This window comes from Lampetra planeri, chromosome 74 (assembly GCF_965212315.1).
Source record: "Lampetra planeri chromosome 74, kcLamPlan1.2.h2, whole genome shotgun sequence".
In the NCBI taxonomy this organism is placed as follows: Eukaryota; Metazoa; Chordata; class Hyperoartia; order Petromyzontiformes; family Petromyzontidae; genus Lampetra; species Lampetra planeri.
Genome location: NC_136179.1, coordinates 3,995,577 through 4,022,859, shown reverse-complemented (window position 1 = coordinate 4,022,859; position 27,283 = coordinate 3,995,577). Strand labels below are relative to the sequence as shown.

Sequence of the window (27,283 nt, the reverse complement as noted above, 5' to 3'; positions counted from 1 at the left end):
ATATGTTACGTGCAAATGCAAATCGTTAGTCGTAAATGCGAGGGAGGGGTTAAGAGGTGCACGTTAAATCCAGCGTTAACATTTATTTTAGCATCATATTTAAGGACACTGTTGTTGATAAGAATTCGTCTGGACATGGCACGTGCCTTGTTCTACTAGATCAACCAAAATTAGTACAACATTAGTACAATGTCGGTTATTCAGGAGTGTGATTTCATTCATGAGTAGTATTCACAGAGCCCCGATGACACTAACCTACCTAAAGTTATGGTTAAACAAAGTAATCTTGAGTGACTTAATTCTCAGCTCAGACATGATCATCGCAATCATTTCCAAAGACGTGTGGGGTCCTGCAAGAGCAGGTCCTGACTACAAACAGCTTGGCAGCAGAATCGGAAGTAGCTGCGCCGCCCTCGAAATGTGATGTTGCTGCTGTTGTTGTCGCTGCTGTTGTTGCTGCTGTAGTTGCTTCTGTTGCTGTTATATACGCAGGGAGGTGGTGTTCCGTGATGGGATGACGCCTTTGATCAAAGACTGATCAAACTTAACCAATTGACGCCCTTGATCGTCGCATTTGATCAACTCTGATATTGTAGACTCTCACATCTTAAGCGCTATCATAGTGAAACATAATATTATAACCTATGAACTACAACCTATCCATTGTAACGCTGTAAAAGAATATTACCCATTGGGTTTCACTCCCTCGTCGAGAAGGCCGCTCTCTTCCTTTTCTAAAGTTACATGCTAATTTCTCTGCATTCACTTTAAATCGAGGACAATGTTTTTCCATTTATTCAAAATAAGCGCACAATTACACACTGAGATGCACTTACATATTCATGCATGAAGCACAATGGGCACATTACAATTCGGTATGTTAATAGACATGCGGATTGTACCTTCCAAAATGAACAATCGAATGCAAATATCCTGAAAGACAAAGGATACGGATCCTAGGGGGGAGTTATAAGGCGGCTCAGAAGCAGAGCTCGATGCCATTTCCAGAGGGAACTTGATGAGGTTGGACGCTCGACTCGTCGCTCTGCTGATCGCCCTTCAACCGCCAGACAACGCAGCCTGGCGAGCACAATTGCTGTGTCGACAGTTAGGCGACTTTGCGTCGGGAGAGTTCGTGGCGACATCTTCAGACGGGTTCCAGACATCGATATACCGTGAATCTCCTAGTAAGTGTCTATTTTCGTGGATAAACTCTTAAACGTGTTCGTCGTCAAATTAGCGGGAATTTTTTGCGTCTCGGTTAGACGCGAGTGTCGTTCTTGTTTTAGCAGTTAACAAAATCCAAAACTCAACGCTAAACACTTTAAATCGAGGCCGATTGCGTACTTTTGACTCGATAACACCGCTGCTGTTACTACGCTCACATGGAGCAGAGACGCTCTCCACAGCCCCACGCACACGGAGGCAAGAAGCCATTCAATTGCTCTGTGTGCGGGAAGTCCTTTTCACGACCATCACTTCTTCAGAGACACCAGAGAACACACAAGGGCGAGAAGCCATTCAATTGTTCTGTGTGTGGGATGGCATTTGCAGAGTCATCAAAACTGAACAGGCATCAGAAAACACACACGGGCGAAAAGCCATTCCTGTGCCCTGTGTGTGGGAAAGCATTTGCACAGTCATCAACTCTTCAAACTCATAAGAGAACACACACGGGCGAGAAGCCATTCCTGTGCCCTCTGTGTGGGAAGACATTTGCACACTCATCACATCTTCAGAGTCACCAGAGAACACACAAGGGCGAGAAGCCATTCCTATGCCCTGTGTGTGGGAAGGCATTTGCACACTCGACAACTCTTCAAACTCATCAGAGAACACACACGGGCGAGAAGCCATTCCTTGAATTTCAGATTTTGATTTCAGTTTCCTATCATTGTGGACCTTCTGATGCCTGTTCCTGGTTGATGAGTGTGCGAATTTCTTCCCACACACAGAGCACAGGAATGGCTTCTCGCCCGTGTGTGTTCTCTGATGAGTTTGAAGAGTTGTCGAGTGTGCAAATGCCTTCCCACACACAGGGCATAGGAATGGCTTCTCGCCCTTGTGTGTTCTCTGGTGACTCTGAAGATGTGATGAGTGTGCAAATGTCTTCCCACACAGAGGGCACAGGAATGGCTTCTCGCCCGTGTGTGTTCTCTTATGAGTTTGAAGAGTTGATGACTGTGCAAATGCTTTCCCAAAAGCATTTGCACGGTCATCAAGCATGAACAGGCATCAGAAGGTCCACAATGATAGGAAACTGAAATCAAAAGCTGAAATTCAAGGTGCTGCAATGAGTCCTGAAGAAGTTTCCACCTTCGATCCCATGCAGTTGTATCCCGAGAGATGGCTGGATGTAATGGAGTGGCTCGAGAGTCAACCAGAGAGCTCGGGGTGACTGAAAACATATTATGTCATGTGGTTATACCTATTAAGCCGTATCGAGTACTTTTGCGTGTAATTTTGACCATTTTAGTTTTATAGTTTTTTTGAGAGTTTAATGACGTGCACAGTGGTGGTTTGTAATGTTATCGGATTACTTGCCGAAGTGGTGTGATGAGCACTGGTTGTGAGACTGTTCAATTGTAGTCGTTAAGTGTTCCTGTTGAGCTAAAGTTGGAATGCGTCTGTAGGTACATCTTTACTCAACATTTTAAACGTTTTTTTCAAGTATATAGCTTTTTTTGGTTTGTATTAATCGACTTTAGATATACGATTTAAGGATGTACATTGATGACGCGTTCGTTGGATATATGGCCTTGACTTCAACATAGACGCACAGTGAACAAACGTGGTGAACTAATAAAAAAATCATGGGGAATGAAACTTTAACGCTTTGGTATTCCTGGAACGGAAATGGTTTGCATTGTACTGGAAATGTGTGAACATAGGACATAATAAATATTCCCTTCGAGTTTTGACGTAAAAATGATTGCATATGAATGAAAACGTATTTTTAACAAATGTTTGTCCGTTCTTTATTTTATTATGTTCCTAGAAAAAACATGTTAAGCGAGTTTCAGGTGGATGATCTCCGTCACACAAGTGTGCCCTTAACCGGCAGCATCTTGGCTGTCTACACGATTAACACGTGTTCCTTGAGGGGAAAGGTCCCCGTAGTTAATCGTTCATCAACGTACCAGTCACTTATCCCGAAGTATGTCGGGGATAAACTGTTCTCGATAACATGTAGACTGTAATACTATAAACGATTAAACGATTATAAACTAGTGTATTAGTCGGTATTATAATATCATTAGAAGCATTAGAATCACAGTGTGGTCGTATAAGAATCGCTAATATGTATGTATAGTGTACAGCAACAACTGCAGCAGCAACACAAGTCTGACCTTAACCGGCAACGTCTTGGCTGTCTCCACCATCAACATGTGTTCCTAGAGGGGAAAGGTCCCCGTTATAAATAGTTTAGCATCGTTCCTTTCCCTAATTCCGAAGTATACTGGAGATCACTTGTACTCTAAAACATGTAAACTGTAACGCTTTGAAGATATCATTAAACATTAAACGAATATAAACTAGTTTTTTAATATAATTTATAAGACCGTAAACGGAGGGACAGTATTAGAATATCTATACTCGCGTAGGTATAAATAAAACAAAATAAATAACGACGTTTCGAACGCAACACAAGCGCCCGAAACGATGTCTGCAGCAGACATCGTGCTGCTCGCAGCAGACATCGCGGATATCGAGATTTTCACCTGAAGACGTGCGCTTGTGTTTCGTCCGAAACGTGATTTACTTTGTTTTATTTCTACCTACGTTACTTTACCGAAAGAACCAACGAGTATTAATTCCTGCAGTCACGAAAGCTTCAAATCAATATTAGAATATCATTAGAAGTATTATAATCGCAATGTGATCGTAATAGAATCACACTGCACATATGTATGCATACATACATACTATGGTCGTATGTATGTAATATGTATGTCCGTTGGACATGCGAACCAGGGATCGGATATGCGAACTGGGGGATTAGGATCGATTTAAAATGATTAGAATAACACTATGGTCGTATTAGAATTACACTGAGCTAGAATGTATGTTATATGTAGATGCACATCGGGAGTCGCGAATGCAACCTGGGAGGTGCGCGGTTTTAATCGCATTACAATTATTATAATAACAACGTGGTCCTATTAGAATCACGCTATCTACTGCTGCTGATGTTCGGGTGGCGGCTTCCGATTCGGGCTCAGCTCTTCATTTACTCGCCTGGTTGGTGCCGCGGGACGCAGCGTCTCATCCGACAGGCGTTGCAGCAGCTAGGTGATGGCATCCGTGAGTTTGTCAACTTTCTCTTCAAGTTGAGGCCGTCTCCCTCGTGGTCTCCTCCCTCTGGGCGTGATGTGGCTTCATGTTGAATAGGGTGTAGACGTTATTTTAGCAACATATTAAAGGTCAGTGTTGTGTTTAGAATGCGTCTAGACAAGGAAGGTGACTTGTCCTACACGGGTAGTCAAAATGATTACAATTTCTGTCATCAAACAGTGTGAGTTCATTCATGAGTAGTATTCGATGAGTCATGATGACGCTAACCTACATACAGTTATGGTTAAACAAAGTAATATTTTGTCACTTAATTATCAGTTCAGACGTGATCATCGCAATCATTTCTTAAGACGTGTGCGGTCCCGCGAGAGCAGTGCCCGGCTACAAATAGCCGGGCAGCAGAAGCAGCTGAATCAGAAGTAGCAGCGTCGCCCCCGAAATGTGTTGTTGCTGCTGTAGTTGCTTCTTTTGAAGTTATATACGCAGGGAGGTGGTGGTCCGTGATGGGATGACGCCTTTGATTAAAGACTTTGATCAAACGCACCCGATTGACGCCCTTGATCGTCGCATTTGATCAACTCAGAGATTGTAAACTCTCACATGTAAAACTCAAACATATAATATTATAAATCATGCTCTCATGCCCTTTGGATGTAGTAAGTATATATGCATGTTACATGCATATATACTTACTACATAGAGACATGTTACATACAGACATGATACATGCATATATACTCACTACATACAGACGTTACATACAGACATGTTACATGCACATATACTTACTACAAACAGACATGTTACATGCATGCATGTTACATACTTACGACCGGAGTGTGATTCGAAGAGGACCACGGAGTGATTCGAATAATTGGAATGCGATTCGAATATCACACTTCAAGGTAGGTTGTTCTAATCTATAACACTAGTTAATAATGTTATTGTATAGCGTTATAATGTATAGCTCATAGGTTATATTTCTAGAGTTCATAAATTTATAGTTTACTATAACACTAGTTTTAGTAATTTGTAGATTCTTCAAATGTATATGTGAATGTTTTTAAGTTACCATTGTTGAAGTTCATAATGTTAAAGTTCACAGTGTGAGAATTTACAATGTGAGAGTATATCCAAGACGTCGATCAATGGCGTTGGTCTGGTAGGTTGGTGTCACGGGACACCAACATGCTGCCTATATAACAGTAACAGAAGCAACTACAGCAGCTACGAAACCGTTCGATGGCAAAGCAGCGACTTCTGCTTCTGCTCAAACTGCTGCCCGGCTGTTTGTGGCCGGCCCTGCTCTCGTGGGACCCCACACGTCTATGGAAATAATTGCGATGATCCTATCTGAGTTGAGATTTTAGCGACTACAGTTTACTTTGTTTTAACATAACTTAGTGTAGGTTAGTGCAATCGGCGTGTAGCGAATACTACCGAAGAATTAGCTCACTCATTTATGACGTAATTTTTCATAATTTTGGTTGATTAAGGAGAACAAGAGACAGGCCATGTCGACGAATTCTTATCATATACAGTGTCTTTAAGTATATTGCTAAAATAACGTCAACACTCGAATAAACTTGCAGGTATTAGCCCCCTCATATCGTTGCTTCGCAGATGCTCGAGATTGAGTGTCCTGCTGTGGTCCGAATTGTTGACTGCGATAACATTTGTAACAAGATGCTGCCGATTAAGGGCACACTTGTGTGACGGAGATCTTCCACCTGAAATTCTCTTAACATGTTTTTGCTATGAACATTGTAAAATAAATAAGGGACAAACATTTGTTAAAAATACTTTTTATTCATCTTGCAATCATTTTTACGTTAAAACGCGAACCGAATGTTTATTATGTCAGTACAGTGCAAACCATATCCGTTCCAGGAATACCAAAGTGTTAAAGTATCGTTCCCCATGATTTCCTGATTAATTCACCACGTTTGTTCACTGTGCGTCTATGTTGAAGTCAAGGCCATATATCCAACGAACGCGTCATCAACGTACATCCTAAAGTCGATTATTACTAACCAAAAAAAGCTTTATACTTGAAAAAAAAAACTTTTAAAATGTTGAGTAAAGATCTAACTACAGATGCATTCCAACTTTAGCTCAACAGGAAGACTTAAACACTACAATATTGTCTGGAATTGAACCATCTCACAACCACTGCTCATCACACCACTTCACCAAGTAATCCGAAAACATAGGTTATATTGTTAGAGTTCACAAATTTGGAGTTTACTTTAACACTTGTTTACGGTAATTTGTATATTCTTCAAATGTATTTGTTAATGTTTTTAAATTATATTGTTGGAGTTCAAATTGTAAGACTATATCAAAGGCGTCGATCGAGAGCGTTAATCTGGTAAGCCGTTATCCTCTTACGGGACACCAACATGCTATGGAAATAATTGAGATGATCCTATCTGAGCTGAGATTTGAGCGTTATCGTTCATAGTATTACAGTTTACATGTTATAGAGTACAGTTTATCCCCGACATACTTCGGGATTAGGGACTGGTACGTTGATGAACGATTAACAACGGGGACCTTTCCCATCAAGGAACACGTGTTTAATCGGGTAGACAGCCAAGATGCTGCCGGTTAAGGGCACACTTGTGTGACGGAGATCCTCCACCTGAAATTCTCTTAACATGTTTTTGCTAGGAACATTATGAAATAAAGACCGGACAAACATTTGTTAAAAATACGTTTTTATTCATCTGCAATCATTTTTACGTCAAAACTCGAAGGGAATATGTATTATGTCCTATGTTCACACATTTCCAGTACAATGCAAACCATTTCCGTTCCAGGAATACCAAAGCGTTAAAGTTTCATTCCCCATGATTTCCTTATTAGTTCACCACATTTGTTCACTGTGCGTCTATGTTGAAGTCAAGTGCACATTATCAGAGTTATGTCTTTTGTTTGTATTATGACTGCAGGTATTGTGGTCTATGCAAATATGACTCCTTGTAAAAAGGTGTCAGTTTTGTTGCCAGATAGAAGGGTAAAAAACCAATTATCATACTATAAACTGGTTTAATAATTTATTACACCATAAACGGAGGTACAGTATTAAAATATCATTAGAAGTATTGAATAGCACTCTGCTAATAAATATGTATAGTATATGTTCAATCGAACAGGTTTTTGGGTTAAATTGCGTAAGTAAAAAATATATTTTGTTAAACCCGCCACATGAAAATAGTAAGGATTGTCAATAAAACAGAACATGACAATTCGTTACTAAAGCATGTCTATTCCGGTCACTATTCTTCAATTGGGATTACCGTTGGCACGGCTATTTTAGTACACACAATCGACAGGAAGTACAAGGTCAATGGGTTCACTTAATTCGCATGCCTAATGTACGTTGATTAACATATACATAATCCATACTGCAATGGGTACCCATAGCCATATATATATGTACCCATTAACACCCCGCCCTTCCCCACTTCGCGCAAGAAGAGCACACACGTTTTGTCATCACATCTACCTCTCTATTTACGGAACGAAACAGGAGGACGTCTCCACAAAAACTGGTCGTAGCCTAATGAAACTAGTTGTAATTACTGGCGAAACGTCGTACTCAGATTGTAAATGTTGTGGCTTGGCTCTCCAACACACCATTGTGCTGGACTAGTAACGAATTAGCATGTCCTGTTCACGTGACAAACCTTACTAATTGGGTGTGTGGGTGGTGGCGGGTTTAATGACACATTTTCATATTTAGGCGATTTATGGATACGGTATTCGAATCTCATTAGAAGTATTAAAATCGCAATCTGCTCATATAAAAGAAAGCTTACGTTCAATCGACCCGGGGGTTGGATATGCTAACTGTGGGGGTGCAGGGTTAGAATCGAATTCAAATTCCTAGAATAACAATATTGTCGTATTATAATTTTATTGTGCTTGACTGTATGTTACGTGTAAATGCAAATTGTTAGTCGTAAATGCGAGGCAGGGGTTAAGAGGTGCATGTTTAATCCAGTGTTCGTCTCGATCAACCAAAATTAGTACAAAGTCGGTCATAAAGGAGTACGAGTTATTTCATGAGTAGTATTCGCTGAGCCCCCAGATACTAACCTACATACGGTTATGGTTAAACAAAGTAACGTTTAGTCACTTAATTTTCAGCTCAGACATGATCATCGCAATAATTTCCGAAGACGTGTGGGTTGGTCCCGCGAGAGCAGGGCCTGGCTACAAATAGTCGAGCACCAGAAACAGCAGAATCAGAAGTAGTTGCGTCGCCCTCAAAATGTGTTGTTGCTGCTGCTGTTGTCGCTGCTGTTATTGTTGCTGCTTTAGTTACTTCTGTTGCTGTTATGTATTGGGTGGTGGCTCATTTACTCATTACCACCCATAATCATCAACACCAATCATCAGTATCAACACCCATTATCATAACCAATCATCATTATCACTATCAACTCACCATCACAACCATCGCCACCACCACCACCCAACCATCACAACCAACATTCATCATAACCACCACCAATCATTCATCATCATCAACACCCATAATCACAACCCATCATCATCACCACCCATAACCATCACCACCCATCATCATAACCTCACCAATCATTACCACCCATGATCATCACTACCACCCATCATAATCACTGCACATTATCATCACCAACCATCATCATTACCACCCTTCATAATCACCACCCATCATCATCATCACCACCATCCATTATCAAGATACATCATCATCATCACCACCCATCATAAATTAACAAACACACACAGCTACAAACATAGATATGTAACCTGACACAGACATAGATAACAGACACACACAAATAAACAATCTCATTAACAACTTAATTATAAAAAGCCCATATTACCACTGCCAGGATAGGTGCACACAGACAAATCCTTTACACAATAATAATTTACATGGAACTCAAATTCACACTTAGTACAACCACCTCACTCACTTAAATATAACTACAGATCAAAAACTCTAATAAAAACCTGAATTTAAAAGTAAAAAAACCAATGGGAGGGTGTTCATACCCTTGAAATGTAATGAATGAAATGCAAGTTAATAATTACAATTAAATAAATATGAAGCCTGAGGCCTAGGTATATGCCAGGCCTAATGGCCAGGCATCGCTTCAGTACTCGCCGCAGTAACGGCGACATCAAAGACAGCACAAAGCGAGAGGGCAAATGTTTAATGTCGAACCGAGGGCTCTGCTGTTTCCGGTGACGCACACCACCCGCACTGCACCACGTGGTGCGCCCGCCAAGCGCGTGGGGGCGGAGCCTCGCTGTAGTGACGTCACGTCTGTTACGTCATTGCCACGCCTCCACCCGCAGTCGAGAGGAATGCGCACGAGTGAGCAGCAGCAGAAGAAGCCTTTGCAGAGCGAATTCTCAACGAGGTGAGCATCCCTGTTGACGATGTGTGTTGTTTATTTTTACTGCACGTTTTGACTACAAACTAAAGCTTCATTATTTTTGAGTATGTTGGTATTTGTATTTTCTAAAACCAAATTAGGACTATTAGTTAGGTTGCTTGGCATGCTCTGATATGTTGCTGTTACTGTCATTGTTTAGACCCAAAGCAAGTCAACATTTAAAACGTTCATAACTAACCTGTTTAAATGTCATATAATATGATTAACATGTCCATAATGATTGTGTTCTGATTGCCTGCATAATTGTGCCCTGCAATACATGTTTTGAATGTTATCCAACACGGGGGAGGAGTTTGCCTTTTAGTTCGGACCCTAGCTGCTGCCATAGACGTCTCCTATCTGTGACGTCACAGCCACATGGGCGGTACCTCTGACATCACGTGACCAGTGACGTCATTCTCGGGTTATAACATAATTTAAGTATTGTCATTTGACCCCAATGACCTACAAGACATAGGGGGGCCTTTATCAAGCAGTCGATTCATACAAATGGGCTGTGCATCAACATGCTTGTCTGGATTAGAGGTTAATCATCACGGTTATGTTTGGCGATTATGTTTAATGCAATAGGCAGTTGGAATAAACATGTTCGCGTGGGTGGATGAGTGAGTGATCTGACGCACGCGTGAGTGGGCAAACAAGCGAGTGAGTGGACTTGTAAAACAAACGGCACGAAAGTGATTTGATTGGTACAGCGAGTGGTCAATATGGAATAATTGTGAGGATGAGTGATTCAAAAGGCTGATAAATCTGAGCGTTTTGACAACCTCTCCAGCCCCTCCAACATCAAACAGAAACGACTCCTTCACCACAAAACATGGACAGACAACGCAAGTGGGCTGATATCTTGGAGGACTATGATGGTAAGTCCCAGTTACCTGCATCACGTGGCTTTTATGCAGAGGAGGAAGCTCCCTGATTAATTATTTTTAGTGGACGTGGCTTGGTGGCAATGGGAAGAGGTAACGGTCAAGTGTGGCAGACAGCATGGATTTAGAGCTGCGTTTAAGGCATCTTTGTTTAAACGGGGGTCTCAAGTTCATGGAATTGATGGTCTCAACATGCTTACAAAAATATGACTTGTAAAGTTTTACTGCCATGTGACTAATGTTTCTCAACAGCAGGTCATGTTACGTGTTAAGAGGTCATAGCAGGGATCTCAGAATTAGTTCCGTGAATATCCACATGCTTCGATCTCTAATACATTACTCGTCCTTTGAATTAATTTTGTTTTCCGTAGCCCGGGAGTCATGGCGCCAGTCGACCACGTGGGGGGACATTATGGATGAAGTGGACCCTTTCCCAGGCCAAAGCTACGAGCATCCCTCCCCAAAGGTGTGTATGGGGTCTATGGGGGTCAAACACCACATTCTCACACCATTTCACCACACCATTGCACCAAAACATCACTACAACTCACATTATCTCTTCACGTCACTTTCTCATCACACCACCACCAACTCAATACACCGTCACAGAGCCTCAATGCGTCAATACCATCACGACACCATCTCTCCAGAACATTCCACAATTTCACCTCTCTATATCACAACACCATCTCCCAACACCATCACTCCATCTCTCCACCATCACGTCATGCCATATCCCACTCGTGCAGGCAAATGAAGTCGCCATTCATTACCAATGAAGACAGAATGATATCATGCAATCTCATGGATTATGTCTGTGAGCTGATTGGAAGTTGCCATTCCAGTTGCCCATTATGGGTGCTGCAATACAATTTGTCCAGATTATGGGCATCCAGATCTTTACAATGGAACATTCTATATAAACTATTGCCCGTGATGATTGTTACAACAATCGCCATGAAATCGTTGTAGACTATCACTGCATTAAGTGCGTGTATTGAATTTGTGAGAATATGAGGATGTAATATGTATTTTGATAACATTAGGTGATGGTGTATATTCATACGTTTGCTAGCATGTTTGCATGAGTTAATGTGCATGTTTGCATCCGTACATAGATGTGCCAGTAAGCATTTTTGTTTGTCTATGTGCCCGTCCATGTTTGTGTGTCTGCGAGAATAGATGTTGTCCTGAGTGCGCATGTCTGAATGGTCATGTGCTTATCTTCGCGTGAACAGAGGAGCATTGGGGAGGTGAAGAACTTCAGCGGAGTGAAGCGTCTCCAGGAGGACAAGCGCCTTGCGAAGGAGAAATGCCCAATGGAAGAGAAGCGCCCCAATGAGGTGAAGCACCTCGCCAAGTTGAAGCACCAAACGGAGCAGAAGTGCCTTCGAAACAATATCCTCAACGACGTGAAACACGTCATGGAAAAGCGCCTCCTTGAAGAAACGCGCTTCATAGAGGAAAATCGCCTTCGCGAGGTGAAGCGTCTCAAGGAGAAGCATCTGGAGGAAGAGAAGCGCCTCATAGATGTGAAGCGGGTCAAGGAAGAGAAGCGCCTCATGGAGGAGAATCGCCTCTTTGAGGTGAAGCGTCTCATAGAGCTGAAGCGTCTCGAGAAGAAGAAGAAGCGTCTTGAGGAGAGGCGCTTTCGCAAGGTGAAGCTCCTCGAGGAGAAACGTCTCATGCAGGAGAAGCGCCTCCTTGAGGTTAAGCGTCAAGAGGAGGAGGAGGAGCACTTGATGGAGGAGAAGCGTCTTGTGGAGCAAAAGCGCCTCGAGGAGGAGGAGCGCCTCGCCAAGATCGAGCGACAATGGCTCCAGACCGATACCACCAGCAGCACCACCACTACCACTGACACCACCTCCACCACCGCCGCCATCGCCGCCACCACCACCACCACCGCCGCCACGTCCTCCAATGCTGTGTGGGGCCCAATAGCTCCGAGCTTTGGAGAAGAGGGCTTCCAAGAAGATAAAGCAAACTCCGGAGTCGCTGAACCACGGTAAACCACTCTGCGTGTGCACCCTGTGTGTTTATTTTTGTTATTTATTGCCATGCTTCTCACGCAGCATCAGCCTTACTCGGTCTCAAGACTTTTTTTCAGGAGGATCCTGCCAAGTTTGCTCGCATTTTGCAACAAAGTTGCTACTGTTTGCGATCCAAATTGAACGATTTGCATTGCTTGTGTGGGTTCAGTAACAGGGAGAAGGCTGCAGAACCTTCCCAGAACAGGGGGCTGCATAATCCACAAGGAGAATGTGGCCAAACGTGGAAATCAAACCAATGTCAATGTTGCTGTGACGCACAGGTGCTCAAGCCCTGTCGCGCTCTCAAAATTCACAGACACTGCAAACCCCACGTGTACATTCCGCTATACTGTGGACAGATTTATTTTTCATAACTGGTTTTTGGGTTAGACCACATAACAAAGTGGGCATATCTTCACCATGTAACCCTCCATCCACTGTGAGATTTTCGCTCTTTATCACCTGTTTCCAGGCCAGCTGCCAAGTCGCTTTGTAATGCACAGCGACAGCTACCACTGAGAGGGGTGTCCAATTTAAAACGCGATCAGATGAGAGATGCGAGAGATTTGTGGTCGAGAGAGGTGGCTCTCTCGACCACAAATCACTGACGGACACTTTTTTGAAATCGTGGTTGTGTTGAAGCGACCAAATGGTCGTGCACGCATTCTTCACCATTACAGTTCAAATTTTGCTTCCCGCCTTGGCTATTATTGCTGCTGCATTAACCACACAGATACACACCCATTCCATCACAGTGGACGTTCAGGATCTCTATCGATGCTATTTGAAATGCTTAGGACATTATGCGCTAGAGGTCAATTAGAATATACATATAGAAAGTTTCAATCTAGATTTGAAGTTTTCGTGACTACAGGGATCCATACTCTTTGGTTATATCGGTAAATTCACGTAGGTATGAAATAAAATAAATTAAACTAAATCACGACGTTTCGATGGCCATGTCGTTATTGCAAGAAAGTTTCTTGCTGTGGTTTTCCCACCTGATGATGATTGCTTGTGTTGCAATCGAAACGTTATGATTTAATTTATTATATTTTATACCTACGTGACTTTACCGAAAGAGCCAAAATAATGTCACTTCAAATTATTCAGCTAAATTTGCACAGCAACGCCACCCACTACTGTGAAGCTACAGCAGTCTGTGTGAGACACAGCTGCACCTATCTCAAGGATAGCCTGGCGCCATGAGAATAACAGCACCAATACTAAGCACACTCACTGGCCATGTCAGATTGCTGTTTCTATTCAGCTCGAATTAATCCGCCACACATTCCACCCACGGACGATGGGGAGATGGGCATGTCTCCCGTAGCAGCAAGGTGGAACGGTGTCGTGTTGTCTCTTCACAGATCTGAGCCAGTGCAGCCCTCCTCCTCACTCGTCCAGGCCTTTGAAGTGAAGACAGAGGTTGTGGAGAAGGAGACGAAGGGAGAGGTGAAGGAGATGATGGAGGATGAGGTAGAGACAGAGGAGGAGAAATCGGAGGAAGAGAATGCAAAGGAGGACGAGATTGTGATGGTGACAATGGAGGAGAACACGGAGGGAGAGGAGAAAGACAATACGGAGATGGAGGACAAGGAGACAACAAAGGATGAACAGATGGTCGTGGTGGAGGACATGGAGACGACGGACAAAGGGGAAACAATGGTGGTGGAGGAGGAAGAGAAGACGGTGGTGGAGAATGAAGAAGAGGGGTTGGAGGAGGATGAGACGGAGGAGAAAACGGAAGAGGTGCAGGTGGAGATGCACGAAAAGAAGAGGAAGCGAGGGGGCCTCGCTCGCGTGGCGAGAGCGATCGCCTCACTCCTCCGCCGCGTGCTGCTTTGTGGTGGCAGGTCCACCGCCCAGTAGGGGTGGTGGCGGTGGTCGTGCATCGGTGCCAACCGTGACCGTTATCACCACACTACCCGCCCACCCCGTGATACTCGCTACACACACCACACGGTTCCCCAGAGAGACGGTGCCACTGGGACCACAGCTGGGTATTGAAGCTGAGCAGCAGATGCCAGGACTACAGCGGAGAATGACTGCTGCCAGGAGACCTCACATCACACACACACACGGGACTATGCCTTTAGCATAGCGGCCCAACACTGGGCCCCTTCCATACTGGTTTTCATCCAGGCAGTCCTCATGGGATGACCTAGCCATGGTTTCCAGGACATGGTCGTATTAGCATTTTATTGTGCTTGAATGTATGTTACGTGCAAATGCACATCATTAGTCGTAAATGCGAGGGAGGGGTTAAGAGGTGCACGTTTAATCCAGTGTTAACATTTATTTTAGCATCATATTTAAGGACACTGTTGTTGATAAGAATTCGTCTGGACGTGGCACGTGCCTTGTTCTACTCGATCAACCAAATTTAGTACAATGTTGGTCATACAGGAGTGTGATTTCATTCATGAGTAGTATTCACAGAGCCCCTATGACACTAACCTACCTAAAGTTATGGTGAAACAAAGTAATCTTGAGTGACTTAATTCTCAACTCAGACATGATCATCGCAATCATTTCCAAAGACGTGTGGGGTTTTGCGAGAGCAGGTCCCGACTACAAACAACTGGGCAGCAGAATCGGAAGTAGCTGCGTCGCCCTCGAAATGTGATGTTGCTGCTGTTGTTGTCGCTGCTGTTGTTGCTGTTGTAGTTGCTTCTGTTGCTGTGATAAACGCAGGGAGGTGATGTTCCGTGATGGGATGACGCCTTTGATTAAAGCCTCTGATCAAACTCACCCGATTGACGCCCTTGATCGTCGCATTTGATCAACTCTGATATTGTATACTCTCACATGTTAAGCTCTAACATAGTGAAACGTAATATTATAACCTATTAACTACAACCTATCCATTGTAATGCTGTAAAAGAATATTACCCATTGGGTTTCACTCCCTCGTCGAGAAGGCCGTTCTCTTCCTTTTCTAAAGTTACATGCTAATTTCTCTGCATTCACTTTAAATCGATGACAAAGTTTTTCCATTTATTCAAAATAAGCGCACAATTACACACTGAGATGCACTTACATATGCATGCATGAAGCACAATGGGCACATTACCCTTCGGTATGTTAATATACACGCATATTGTACCTTCCAAAATTAACAATCGAATGCAAATATCCTGAAAGACAAAGAATTGGATCCTAGGGGGGGAGTTATCAGGCGGCTCAGAAGCAGAGCTCAATGCCATTTCGAGAGGGAACTTGATGAGGTTGGACGCTCGACTCGTCGCTCTCACTGATCGCCCTTCAACCGCGAGACAACGCAGCCTGGCGAGCACAATTGCTGTCGACAGTTAGGCGACTTTGCGTCGGGAGAGTACGTGGCTACATCTTCAGACAGGTTACAGACATCGATATACCGTGAATCTCCAAGTAAGTGCCTATTTTCGTGGATAAACTCTTAAACGTGTTCGTACATTTTTAGGGATTTGTTTGCGTCTCGGTTAGACACGAATGTCGTTCTTGTTTTAGCAGATAACAAATCCAAAACTCAACGCTAAACATCCTTGAGGCCGATAGCGCACTTTTGACTCGGTAGCAGCAGCGGTGTTATCACGCTCACATGGAGCAGAGACGCTCTCCACAGCCCCACGCACACGGAGGCAAGAAGCCATTCAATTGCTCTGTGTGTGGGAAGTCCTTTTCATGGCCATCACATCTTCAGAGACACCACAGAACACACACGGGCGAGACGCCGTTCCTGTCCTCTGTGTGTGGGAAGGCATTTGCACAGTCATCAACTCTTCAAGACCATCAGAAAACACACACGTGCGAGAAGCCATTCCTGTGCCCTGTGTGTGGGAAGACATTTGCACAGTCATCAACTCTTCAAGATCATAAGAAAACGCACACGGGCGAGAAGCCATTCCTGTGCCCTGTGTGTGGGAAGACATTTGCACAGTCATCAACTCTTCAAACTCATCAAAGAACACACACGGGCATAAAGCCATTCCTGTGCTCTGTGTGTGGGAACAAATTCGCACACTCATCAACCAGGAACAGGCATCAGAAGGTCCACAATGATAGGAAACTGAAATCAAAATCTGAAATTCAAGGTGCTGCAATGAGCCCTGAAGAAGTTTATCCCATGCAGTTGGATCCCGAGAGATGGCTGGATGTAATGGAGTGGCTCGAGAGTCAACCAGAGAGCTCGGGGTGACTGAAAAAATATTATGTCATGTGGTTATACCTTTTAATCCGTATCGAGTACTTTTGCTCATAATTTTGACCATTTTAGTTTTACAGTTTTTTTAGTTTAATTACGTGCACAGTGGTGGTTTGTAATGTTATCGGATTACTTGCCGAAGTGGTGTGATGAGCACTGGCTGTGAGAGGGTTGAATTGTAGTCGTTTGGTGTTCCTGTTGAGCTAAAGTTGGAATGCGTCTGTAGATACATCTTTACTCAACATTTTAAAGATTTTTTGTCACGTGTATGGTTTTTTTTGATTGGTATTAATCGATTTTAGATAGCTGATTTCAGGATGTACATTGATGACGCGTTCGTTGGATATATGGCCTTGACTTCAACATAGACGCACAGTGAACAAATGTGAACTAATAAGGAAATAATGGGGAATGATACTCTAACGCTTTGGTATTCCTGGAACGGATATGGTTTACATTGCACTGTAACTGTTTGAACATAGGATATAATACATTCGGTTCGAGTTTTGACTTAAAATGATTGCAGATGAATAAAAACGTATTTTTTACAAATGTTTGTCCGTTTATTTATTCATATCAACAACGTGTTTTAAGCGAGTTTCAGGTGGAGGATCTTCGTCACACATCTGCCCTTAACCGGCAACATCTTGGCAGTCTCCCTATTTAACATGTGTCCCTGGAGGGGATAGGGCCCCATTATAAATCGATTCACAACGTTACGGTCCCTAATCATCAAGTATACAGGGAATCCTGTACGCTATGACATGTGAACTGTAACACTATAAACGATAACACGAAACATTAAAATACTATAAACTAGTTTAATCATTTATAACACCAAAAACAGAGGTACGCTATTATAATCTCATTTCAAGAATTAGAATTACAGTCTGTGCATATGAATGTATAATGTACGTGCAAGCGAACTGTGCTCGTATGTACGAATGTAATATGCATATATGGCCTTTGGACATGCGAACCGGTGGTCGAATATGGGAATTGGGGGGTGCAGGATTATGATCGGATTAAAATGATTAGAATATCACTATGGTAGTATTATAATTACACTGAGCTAGAATGTATGTTATATGTAGATGCACATCGTGAGTCGTAAATGCGGCCTGGGTGGTGCCAGATTTAGAATCGCATCAAAATTATTAAAATCGCCCCATGGTCGTATTAGAATCAAGCTGCCCACTGCTGGTAGAATGTTCCATCTCAATGGAACCGAATAGCACTATACATCTTCTTGGTTCTTTCGGTAAAGTCACGTAGAAGGGAAATAATAAAATATAAAAATAAAACATAATAAAATAATTCTCACGACGTTTCGGCCACAACGCAAGCAGCCGTCCTCAGGTGGAGAACAGGTCCGTCAAGTAGACAGAGTCTGTATGTCACGCTCCAGGCTTGGAGCGACTCTTTATGCTGGGATGGAGGAGCGAAGAGCGTCTTGACAAAATAATTTGCATATCAAGAGGAATTTAGCATATTTATGGGAAATGCAGATATGCGATTAGCACTACTTGTGAAATGCGTAGGAGGTGGGCGGGGGGGTTTCAAAGTCATTATGCACATGCATTATGCAGGATTAGCAGCATCAAAGGGAGGGAGTAAGGTCAGAATTAACAATATACAGTATTGATATTGGGCGTGGAGCCTTCAAGCACATTTTGACCTGGTTCTCGACGCCCGTCCCGCGCCCATGGTAGATTCTTGTGCATTTCGGGGCGTCAAGGGTTCACACCACAGCCTTGAAGGATTAGGCAGGTCACTGGCTTCGTTTGAAAACTATGACCAGATTCCAGGCACCGGTTCCTCACACGTGGCGGATCCTTGAGGCACCCCGGGCCTCAGGGGTTAGGAAACTGTGGGCGCCACAAGACATTTCGTTTGGAGTACGGTTTCCGTTGCCGAGAGCCCCACCAGCGTCTGACACACCAGACTTGGGCTGTACAGGACATGGGGATGAGAAGTCTGGGTGGGGACGGACATAAACGGAGTTACGGTATGAGAATGTCATTAGACGCATTTTAATCGCTCATGTATGTAAAGTATACGTTCAATCGAATCAGGGGACGGATATGCGAACTGTGGGGGTTTGCAGGGTTAGAATCGCATTAAAATTATTCTAGTAACAATATGTTCGTATGCGCATTTTACTGTGCTTGAATATATGTTATGTGCAAATGCGAATCGTTAGTCATAAATGCTAGGCAGGGTTTAAAATGTGCATGTTTAATCCAGTGTTAACGTTAATCCAGTGTTAGCTTTATATTTAAGGACAATATTGTTAATATCAATTCGTCTGGACATGGCACGTGCTTTGTTCGTCTCGATCAACGAAAATTAGTACAATGTCGGTCATAAAGGTGTGCGAGTTCATTCATAAGCAGTGTTCGCTGATCCCCGATGACACAGACCTACACACAAACAAAGTACTCTTTATTAAATTAATTATCAGCTCAGACATCATCATCTCAATCATTTCCAAAGACGTGTGGGGTCCCGCAAGAGCAGGGCCTGGCAACAAATATGTGAGCAGCGGAAGCAGCAGAATCAGAAGTAGCTGCGTCGCCCTCGAAATGTGATGTTGCTGCTGCTGCTGTATTTGCTTCTGCGTCGATTAAGATTGACGCTCTTGATCAACTCTGACATTGTAAACTCTCACATGTTAAACTCTAACATAGTGAAATATAATAGTATAGCCTATGAACTACAACCTATCCATTGTTACGCTTTAAAATACGATTAACTGTTATAGTGCAGAACCACATAATTGGAGGTATGGGATTATAATAGCATACTAATCATTAGAATCGCACTGAGCTAATTAGAATCACACTGTGGTTTTACGTATAGTAAGTGAATATGCGAACCGGGGGTGGGATATGCAGGATTAGAATCGAATTACAATTATTCAAATCCCGCTAATTGTATTAGAATCACACTATCCACTGTTGGATGAATGTGTCGTATCAATTTAATCGAATATACAGTATATATACACATACAAAGAGTAAAACAATCAAACATTATAACATATATACAATACACATAATTTAAAAAACGTATTGAATTTTTTTCATTTTTTTTAAACTGAGTGTCGTTGTTTATGTGGGTAGATGGAGCGCAGTGGTTCGTTTTGTCTCCACTGCTTTTCGGAATCTGTGTGATCACCCAAACCACATCGCCTAACTCTGGTCACAGCGCCTTACCCAAATTACATCTCCCCAACAAGGCAGCCTTACCGATGCTGTGCATTATGTTTATGGGATAACAGAGGTGTGTATTTTCCCATGCGCCTTGCCCAAAACGACTGATTGCCAGCTTAACAACCTAGCCTGTAAACCACCATTGGTGATAGTGTTGTTTGAGAGCAGCTATTAAAGTCGCTGCAGCAAACGAGGTGGTGGCTGGCCAAACCATGCCTCGTGTTTGTCTCCGTAGTGATGACGGATACAAACCAGACCAAGTGGAGACCATGTACCAGATCGGATTTTGGTTACTGATGTTAGAGTGATTGTATTGCAAGTGTGGTCACTACGCGTCTGTACGTGCTCACTCCCGAAGCTCAGCGATTTTTGGCAACGCCACGGGGCTGCATTCACTTTAAATCGAGGACAATGGAGGGCATGGGGAATGTATTTTTCCAGCGCTAATACCATGTATTCAAAATAAGCGCACAATTACACACTGAGGTGCACTTACATATTCATGCATGAAGCACAATGTGCACATTACCCTTCGGTATGTTAATAGACATGCATTTGAACCTTCCAAAATTAACAATCGAATGCAAATATCCAGAAAGACAAAGGATTGGATCCTAGGGGGGGAGTTATAAGGCGGCACAGAAGCAGAGCTCAATGCCATTTGAGAGGGAACTTTATGAGGTTGGACGCTCGACTCGTCGCTCTGCTGATCGCCCTTCTACCGCGAGACAACGCAGCCTGGCGAGCACAATTGCTGTGTCGACAGTTAGGCGACTTTGCTTCGGGAGAGTTCGTGGCGACATCTTTAGACGGGTTACAGACATCGATATACCGTGAATCTCCAAGTAAGTGTCTATTTTCGCGGATAAAATCTTAAACGTGTTCGTCGTCAAATTTACGGGATTTTTTTTGCGTCTCGGTTAGACACGAGTGTCGTTCTTGTTTTAGCAGTTAACAAAATCCAAAACTCAACGCTAAACATACTTGTAGCGTACTTTTGACTCGATAATACCGCTACTGTTACTACGCTCACATGGAGCAAGAGACGCTCTCTACAGCCCCACGCACACGGAGGCAAGAAGCCATTCAATTGCTCTGTGTGTGGGAAGGCATTTTTACGGCCATCAAATCTTAAGAGACACCAGAGAATACACACGGGCGAGAAGCCATTCCTGTGCTCTGTGTGTGGGAAAGCATTTGCACAGTCATCAACTCTTCAAGACCATCAGAAAACACACACGGGCGAGAAGCCATTCGTGTGCCCTGTGTGTGGGAAGACATTTTCAAAGTCATCAAATCTTCATAGTCATCAGAGAACACACACGGGCGAGAAGCCATTCCTGTGCCCTGTGTGTGGGAAGACATTTGCTCAGTCATCACATCTTCAGATTCATCAGAGAACACACACGGGCGAGAAGCCATTCCTGTGCCCTGTGTGTGGGAAGAAATTTGCAAACTCATCACAGCTTCAGAGTCACCAGAGAACACACACCGGCGAGAAGCCATTCCTGTGCCCTGTGTGTGGGAAGGCATTTGCACACTCGTCAACTCTTCAAGACCATCAGAGAACACACACGGGCGAGAAGCCATTCCTGTGCCCTGTGTGTGGGAAGACATTTGCACAGTCATCACATCTTCAGAGTCACAAGAAAACACACACAGTCGAGAAGCCATTCCTGTGCTCTGTGTGTGGGAAGACATTTGCACACAAGTCACACATCAACAGGCATCAGAAGGTCCACAATGATAGGAAACTGAAATCAAAAGCTGAAATTCAAGGTGCTGCAATGAGTCCTGAAGAAGTTTCCACCTTCGATCCCATGCAGTTGGATCCCGAGAGATGGCTGGATGTAATGGAGTGGCTCGAGAGTCAACCAGAGAGCTCGGGGTGACTGAAAAAATGTGATGTCATGTGGCTATACCTTTTAAGCCGTATCGAGTACTTTTGTGTATAATTTTGACCATTTTAGTTTTACAGTTTTTGTGAGTTTAATTACGTGCACAGTGGTGGTTTGTAATGTTATCGGATTACTTGCCGAAGTGGTGTGATGAGCACTGGTTGTGAGAGGGTTCAATTGTAGTCGTTAAGTGTTCCTGTTGAGCTAAAGTTGGAATGCGTCTGGAAGTATATCTTTACTCAACATTTTAAAATTTTTTTCAAGTATATAGCTTTTTTTGGTTGGTATTAATCGACTTTAGATATACGATTTAAGGATGTACATTGATGACGCGTTCGTTGGATATATGGCCTTGACTTCAACATAGACGCACAGTGAACCAATGTGGTGAACTAATAAGGAAATCATGGGGAATGATACTTTAACGCTTTGGTATTCCTGGAACGGAAATGGTTTGCATTTACACTATGGGAACCTCATTTGCCAGTAAAAATATAATAATTGGTTTTTTACCCTTCTATCTGGCAACAAAACTGACACCTTTTTACAAGGAGTCATGTTTGCATAGACCGCAATAACTGCAGTCATAAATACAAACAAAAGACATAACTCTGATAATGTGCACTGTCCTTGAAGTTGATTGGTCGTGCGCCTTTTGGCGTCTTCTGGTCCAACCCATGTGAGACTAGGCTCTAAGGAAAGCTGTCTCGGGTGTGGACCAATCAACTTCAAGGACAGTGCACATTATCAGAGTTATGTCTTTTGTTTGTATTTATGACTGCAGGTATTGCGGTCTATGCAAACATGACTCCTTGTAAAAAGGTGTCAGTTTTGTTGCCAGATAGAAGGGTAAAAAACCAATTATCATGGTTTGCATTGTACTGGAAATGTGTGAACATAGGACATAATAAATATTCCCTTCGAGTTTTGAAGTAAAAATGATTGCAGATGAATAAAAACGTATTTTTAACAAATGTTTGTCCGTTCTTTATTTTATAATGTTCCTAGCAAAAAACATATTAAGCGAGTTTCAGGTGGAGGATCTCCGTCACACAAGTGTGCCCTTAACCGGCAGCATCTTGGCTGTCTACCCGATTAACACGTGTTTCTTGAGGGGAAAGGTCCCGTAGTTAATCGTTTCTCCACGTACCAGTCCTTAATCCCGAAGTGTGCCGGGGATAAACTGTACTCTATAACATGTAAACTGTAACACTATAAACGATAATACTAAACATAAAACGAGTATAACTAGTGTTTTAATTTAGAACGATATCAACGGAGGTAACGTATTAGAATCTCATTATAAGCAGTAGAATCACAGTGTGGTCTTATTAGAATAGCACTTTGCTCATGTATGTATAGTGTACGTGCAAGGATCGGATTAAAATCATTACAATTACACTACGGTCGTTATAGAATCACGATTTTCACTGCTGGATGAATGTTACATCTCAATGGTATCGAAGAACAATAGACAGTTTTCTATTCATAAATAAACGCATAAACACATTATAAGCTCATGAGCTTATGAATTGTTACAATTATTACAACAATCACAAATTGTAACAAAGCGAAATTCCCACTAAGCAAAACATCACGCTCACGTGGCGGATTATTTATCAAACTGCAACACTAAAGTGGCAGAACTCAACAAGAAATGCGCAGGACAAAGCTAACAACAGCAATGGACAAATCCTAGAAACAGACCACACGCACGTTAGTAGCTGTTAGAAGAAGACAACACCTAGCACCTTCAACTTTACACATTATACAGCCCCAAAGATCCAACTCGAAAATTAGGCGGTATATGACACCATTTGAACTTCCTACTTTCGTTCTCGATTAATGAAGATATTCTTGGCAAATACTATCGCTTTCGCTTGTGATGTACCTCCTAATTATGGCCTCAGGTTAAAAAAAAACAAAAAAATTAATGCGAATTCCTCCATTATTCCAAGCTGCACAATTCAGGGTTGTGGACCGCTTTGAATGCTTCAATGTAATCACAGTAAATGCTTCAGACCACATCAGGACACTCAACCTAGAGCATATTTGAAGCAACGTGATGAGATGGCTAAGAACTGCAAGCTTATTCTAGTGTTAACGATATTTTAGCAATATGGGAGAATTCGTCAACATAGCAGGTGTCTTGTTCTCCGTAATCAACCAAAATTATGACAAATTCTATCATAAATGATAGATAATTCTTCAGTAGTAGTCGCTAATCTCCGTCACACAAGTCTGCCTTTAACCAGCAGTATCTTGGCTGTCTCCCCATAAACATGTTCCTAGAGGCGAATGGCCCCGTTATAAATCGTTTCGCAGCATTCTGGTCCCTAATCCCGAAGTATACTGGAGATCACATGTACTCTATAACATGTCAACTGTAACATTATAAACGATAGCACTAAACATTAAACTACTATAAACTGGTTTAATAATGTATTACACCATTAACGGAGGTACGGTATTAAAATCTCATTAGAAGTATTGAATAGCACTCTGCTAATAAATATGTATAGTATATGTTCAATCGAACAGGTTTTTGGGTTAAATTGCGCAAGGAAAAATATATTTTGTTAAACCCGCCACATGAAAATAGTAAGGATTGTCACTAATACAGAACATGACAATTCGTTACTAAAGCATGTCTAGTCAGGTCACTATTCTTCAATAGGGATTACCGTTGGCACGGCTATTTTAGTACACACAATCGACAGGAAGTACAAGGTCAATGGGTTCACTTAATTCGCATGCCTAATGTACGTTGATTACCATATACATTACCCAAACGGCAATGGGTACCCATAGCCATATATATATATATGTGTATCCATTAACACCCCCCTCCCCCACTTCGCGCAAGAAGAGCACACACGTTTTGTCATCACATCTACCTCTCTATTTACGGAATGAAACAGGAGCACTTCTCCACAAAACTGGACGTCGCCTAATGAAGATTGTTGTAATTACTGGCGAAACGTCGTACTCAGATTGTAAATGTTGTGGCTTGGCTCTCCATCACACCATTGTGCTAGACTAGTAACGAATTAGCATGTCCGGTTTACGTGACAAACCTTTCTAATTGGGTGTGTGGGTGGTGGCGGGTTTAATGACACATTTTCATATTTAGGCGATTTATGGATACGGTATTCGAATCTCATTAGAAGTATTAAAATCGCAATCTGCTCATATAAAAGAAAGCTGACGTTCAATCGACCCGGGGGTTGGATATGCGAACTGTGGGAGTGCAGGGTTAGAATCGAATTCAAATTCCTAGAATAACAATATTGTCGTATTAGCATTTTACTGTGCTTGACTGTATGGTATGTGTAAATGCAAATTATTCGTCGTAAATGCGAGGCAGGGGTTAAGAGGTGCATGTTTAATCCAGTGTTCGTCTCGATCAACCAAAATTAGTACAATGTCGGTCATAAAGGAGTACGAGTTATTTCATGAGTAGTATTCGCTGAGCCCCCAGATACTAACCTACACACAGTTATGGTTAAACAAAGTAACGTTTATTCACTTAATTTTCAGCTCAGACATGATCATCGCAATAATTTCCGAAGACGTGTGGGTTGGTCCCGCGAGAGCAGGGCCTGGCTACAATTAGTCGAGCACCAGAAACAGCAGAATCAGAAGTAGTTGCGTCGCCCTCAAAATGTGTTGTTGCTGCTGCTGTTGTCGCTGCTGTTATTGGTGCTGCTTTAGTTACTTCTGTTGCTGTTATGTGTCGGGTGGTTGCTCATTTACTCATCACCACCCATAATTATCAACACAAATTAATCAGTATCAACACCCATTATCATCATTATCACTATCAACTCACCATCATCAACCATCGTCACCACCACCACCCAACCATCACAACCAACATTCATCATAACCACCACCAATCATCCATCATCATCAACACCCATAATCACAACAACTCATCATCATCACCATCCATAACTATCACCACCCATCATCATAACCTCCCCAATCATTACCACCACCCATCATCATCACTACCACCCATCATAATCACTACACATCATCACCACCCATCATCATTACAACCCTTCATAATCACCACCCATCATCATCATCACCACCATCCATTATCAAGAAACATCATCATCGTCACCCATCATAAATAACAAACACACACAGCTACAAACATAGATATGTAACCTGACACAGACATAGATAACAGACACACACAAATAAACAATCTCATTAACAACTTAATTATAAAAAGCCCATATTACCACTGCCAGGATAGTTGCACACAGACAAATCCTTTACACAATAATAATTTACATGTAACTCAAATTCATACTTAGTACAACCACCTCAATCACTTAAATATAACTACAGAACAATAACTATACTACAAACCTGAATTTAAAACTAAATAAACCAATGGGATGGTGTTTATACGCTTGAAATGTAATTAATGAAATGCAAGTGAATAATTCCAATTAAACAAAAAATAACTACGAACAAATATGAAGCCTGAGGCCTAGGTATATGCCAGGCCTGATGGCCAGGCATCGCTTCAGTCCTCGCCGCAGTAACGGCGACATCAAAGACAGCACAAAGCGAGGGGGCAAATGTTTAATGTCGAACCAAGGACTCTGCTGTTTCCGGTGACGCACACCACCCGCACTGCACCACGTGGTGCGCCCGCCAATTGCGTGGGGGCGGAGCCTCGCTGTAGTGACGTCACCTCTGTTTCGTCATAGCCACGCCTCCACCCGCAGTCGAGAGGAATGCGCACGAGTGAGCAGCAGCAGAAGAAGCCTTTGCAGAGCGAATCCTCAACGAGGTGAGCGTCCCTGTTGACGATGTGTGTTGTTTATTTTTACTGCACGTTTTGACTACAAGCTTCATTACTTTTGTATATGTTGGTATTTGGATTTTATGCGACCAAATTAGGACTATTAGTTAGGTTACTTGGCATGCTCTGATATGTTGCTGTTACTGTCATTGTTTAGAACCAAAGCAAGTCAACATTTAAAACGTTCATAACTAACCTGTTTAAATCTCATATAATATGATTAACATGTCTATAATTATTGTTTTCTTATTGCCTGCATAATTGTGCCCTGCATTACATGTATTGAATGTTATCCAACACGGGGGAGGAGTCTGCCTTTTAGTTCAGACCCGAGCTGCTGCCATAGACGTCTCTTATCTGTGACGTCACAGCCACATGGGCGGTACCTCTGGCATGACGTGACCTACGACGTCATTCTCGGGTCATAACAAATGATTTAAGTATTGTCATTTGACCCCAATGACCTACAAGACATAGGGGGGCCTTTATCAAGCAGTCGATT

General features: G+C 42.6%; 1 protein-coding gene across 1 annotated transcript in view; it reads left to right on the top strand.

The window, feature by feature from the left end:
- The window catches only part of LOC144737836 (uncharacterized), a 70,712-nt gene that overhangs the window by 7,318 nt on the left and 36,111 nt on the right, over positions 1-27,283 (top strand). The window contains exons 6-8 of the mRNA XM_078620709.1: positions 1,490-1,845; positions 16,278-16,613; positions 21,130-21,785. Coding sequence (XP_078476835.1) covers positions 1,490-1,845; positions 16,278-16,613; positions 21,130-21,785 — 1,348 coding nt within the window. The remainder of the gene's footprint in view (positions 1-1,489; positions 1,846-16,277; positions 16,614-21,129; positions 21,786-27,283) is intronic.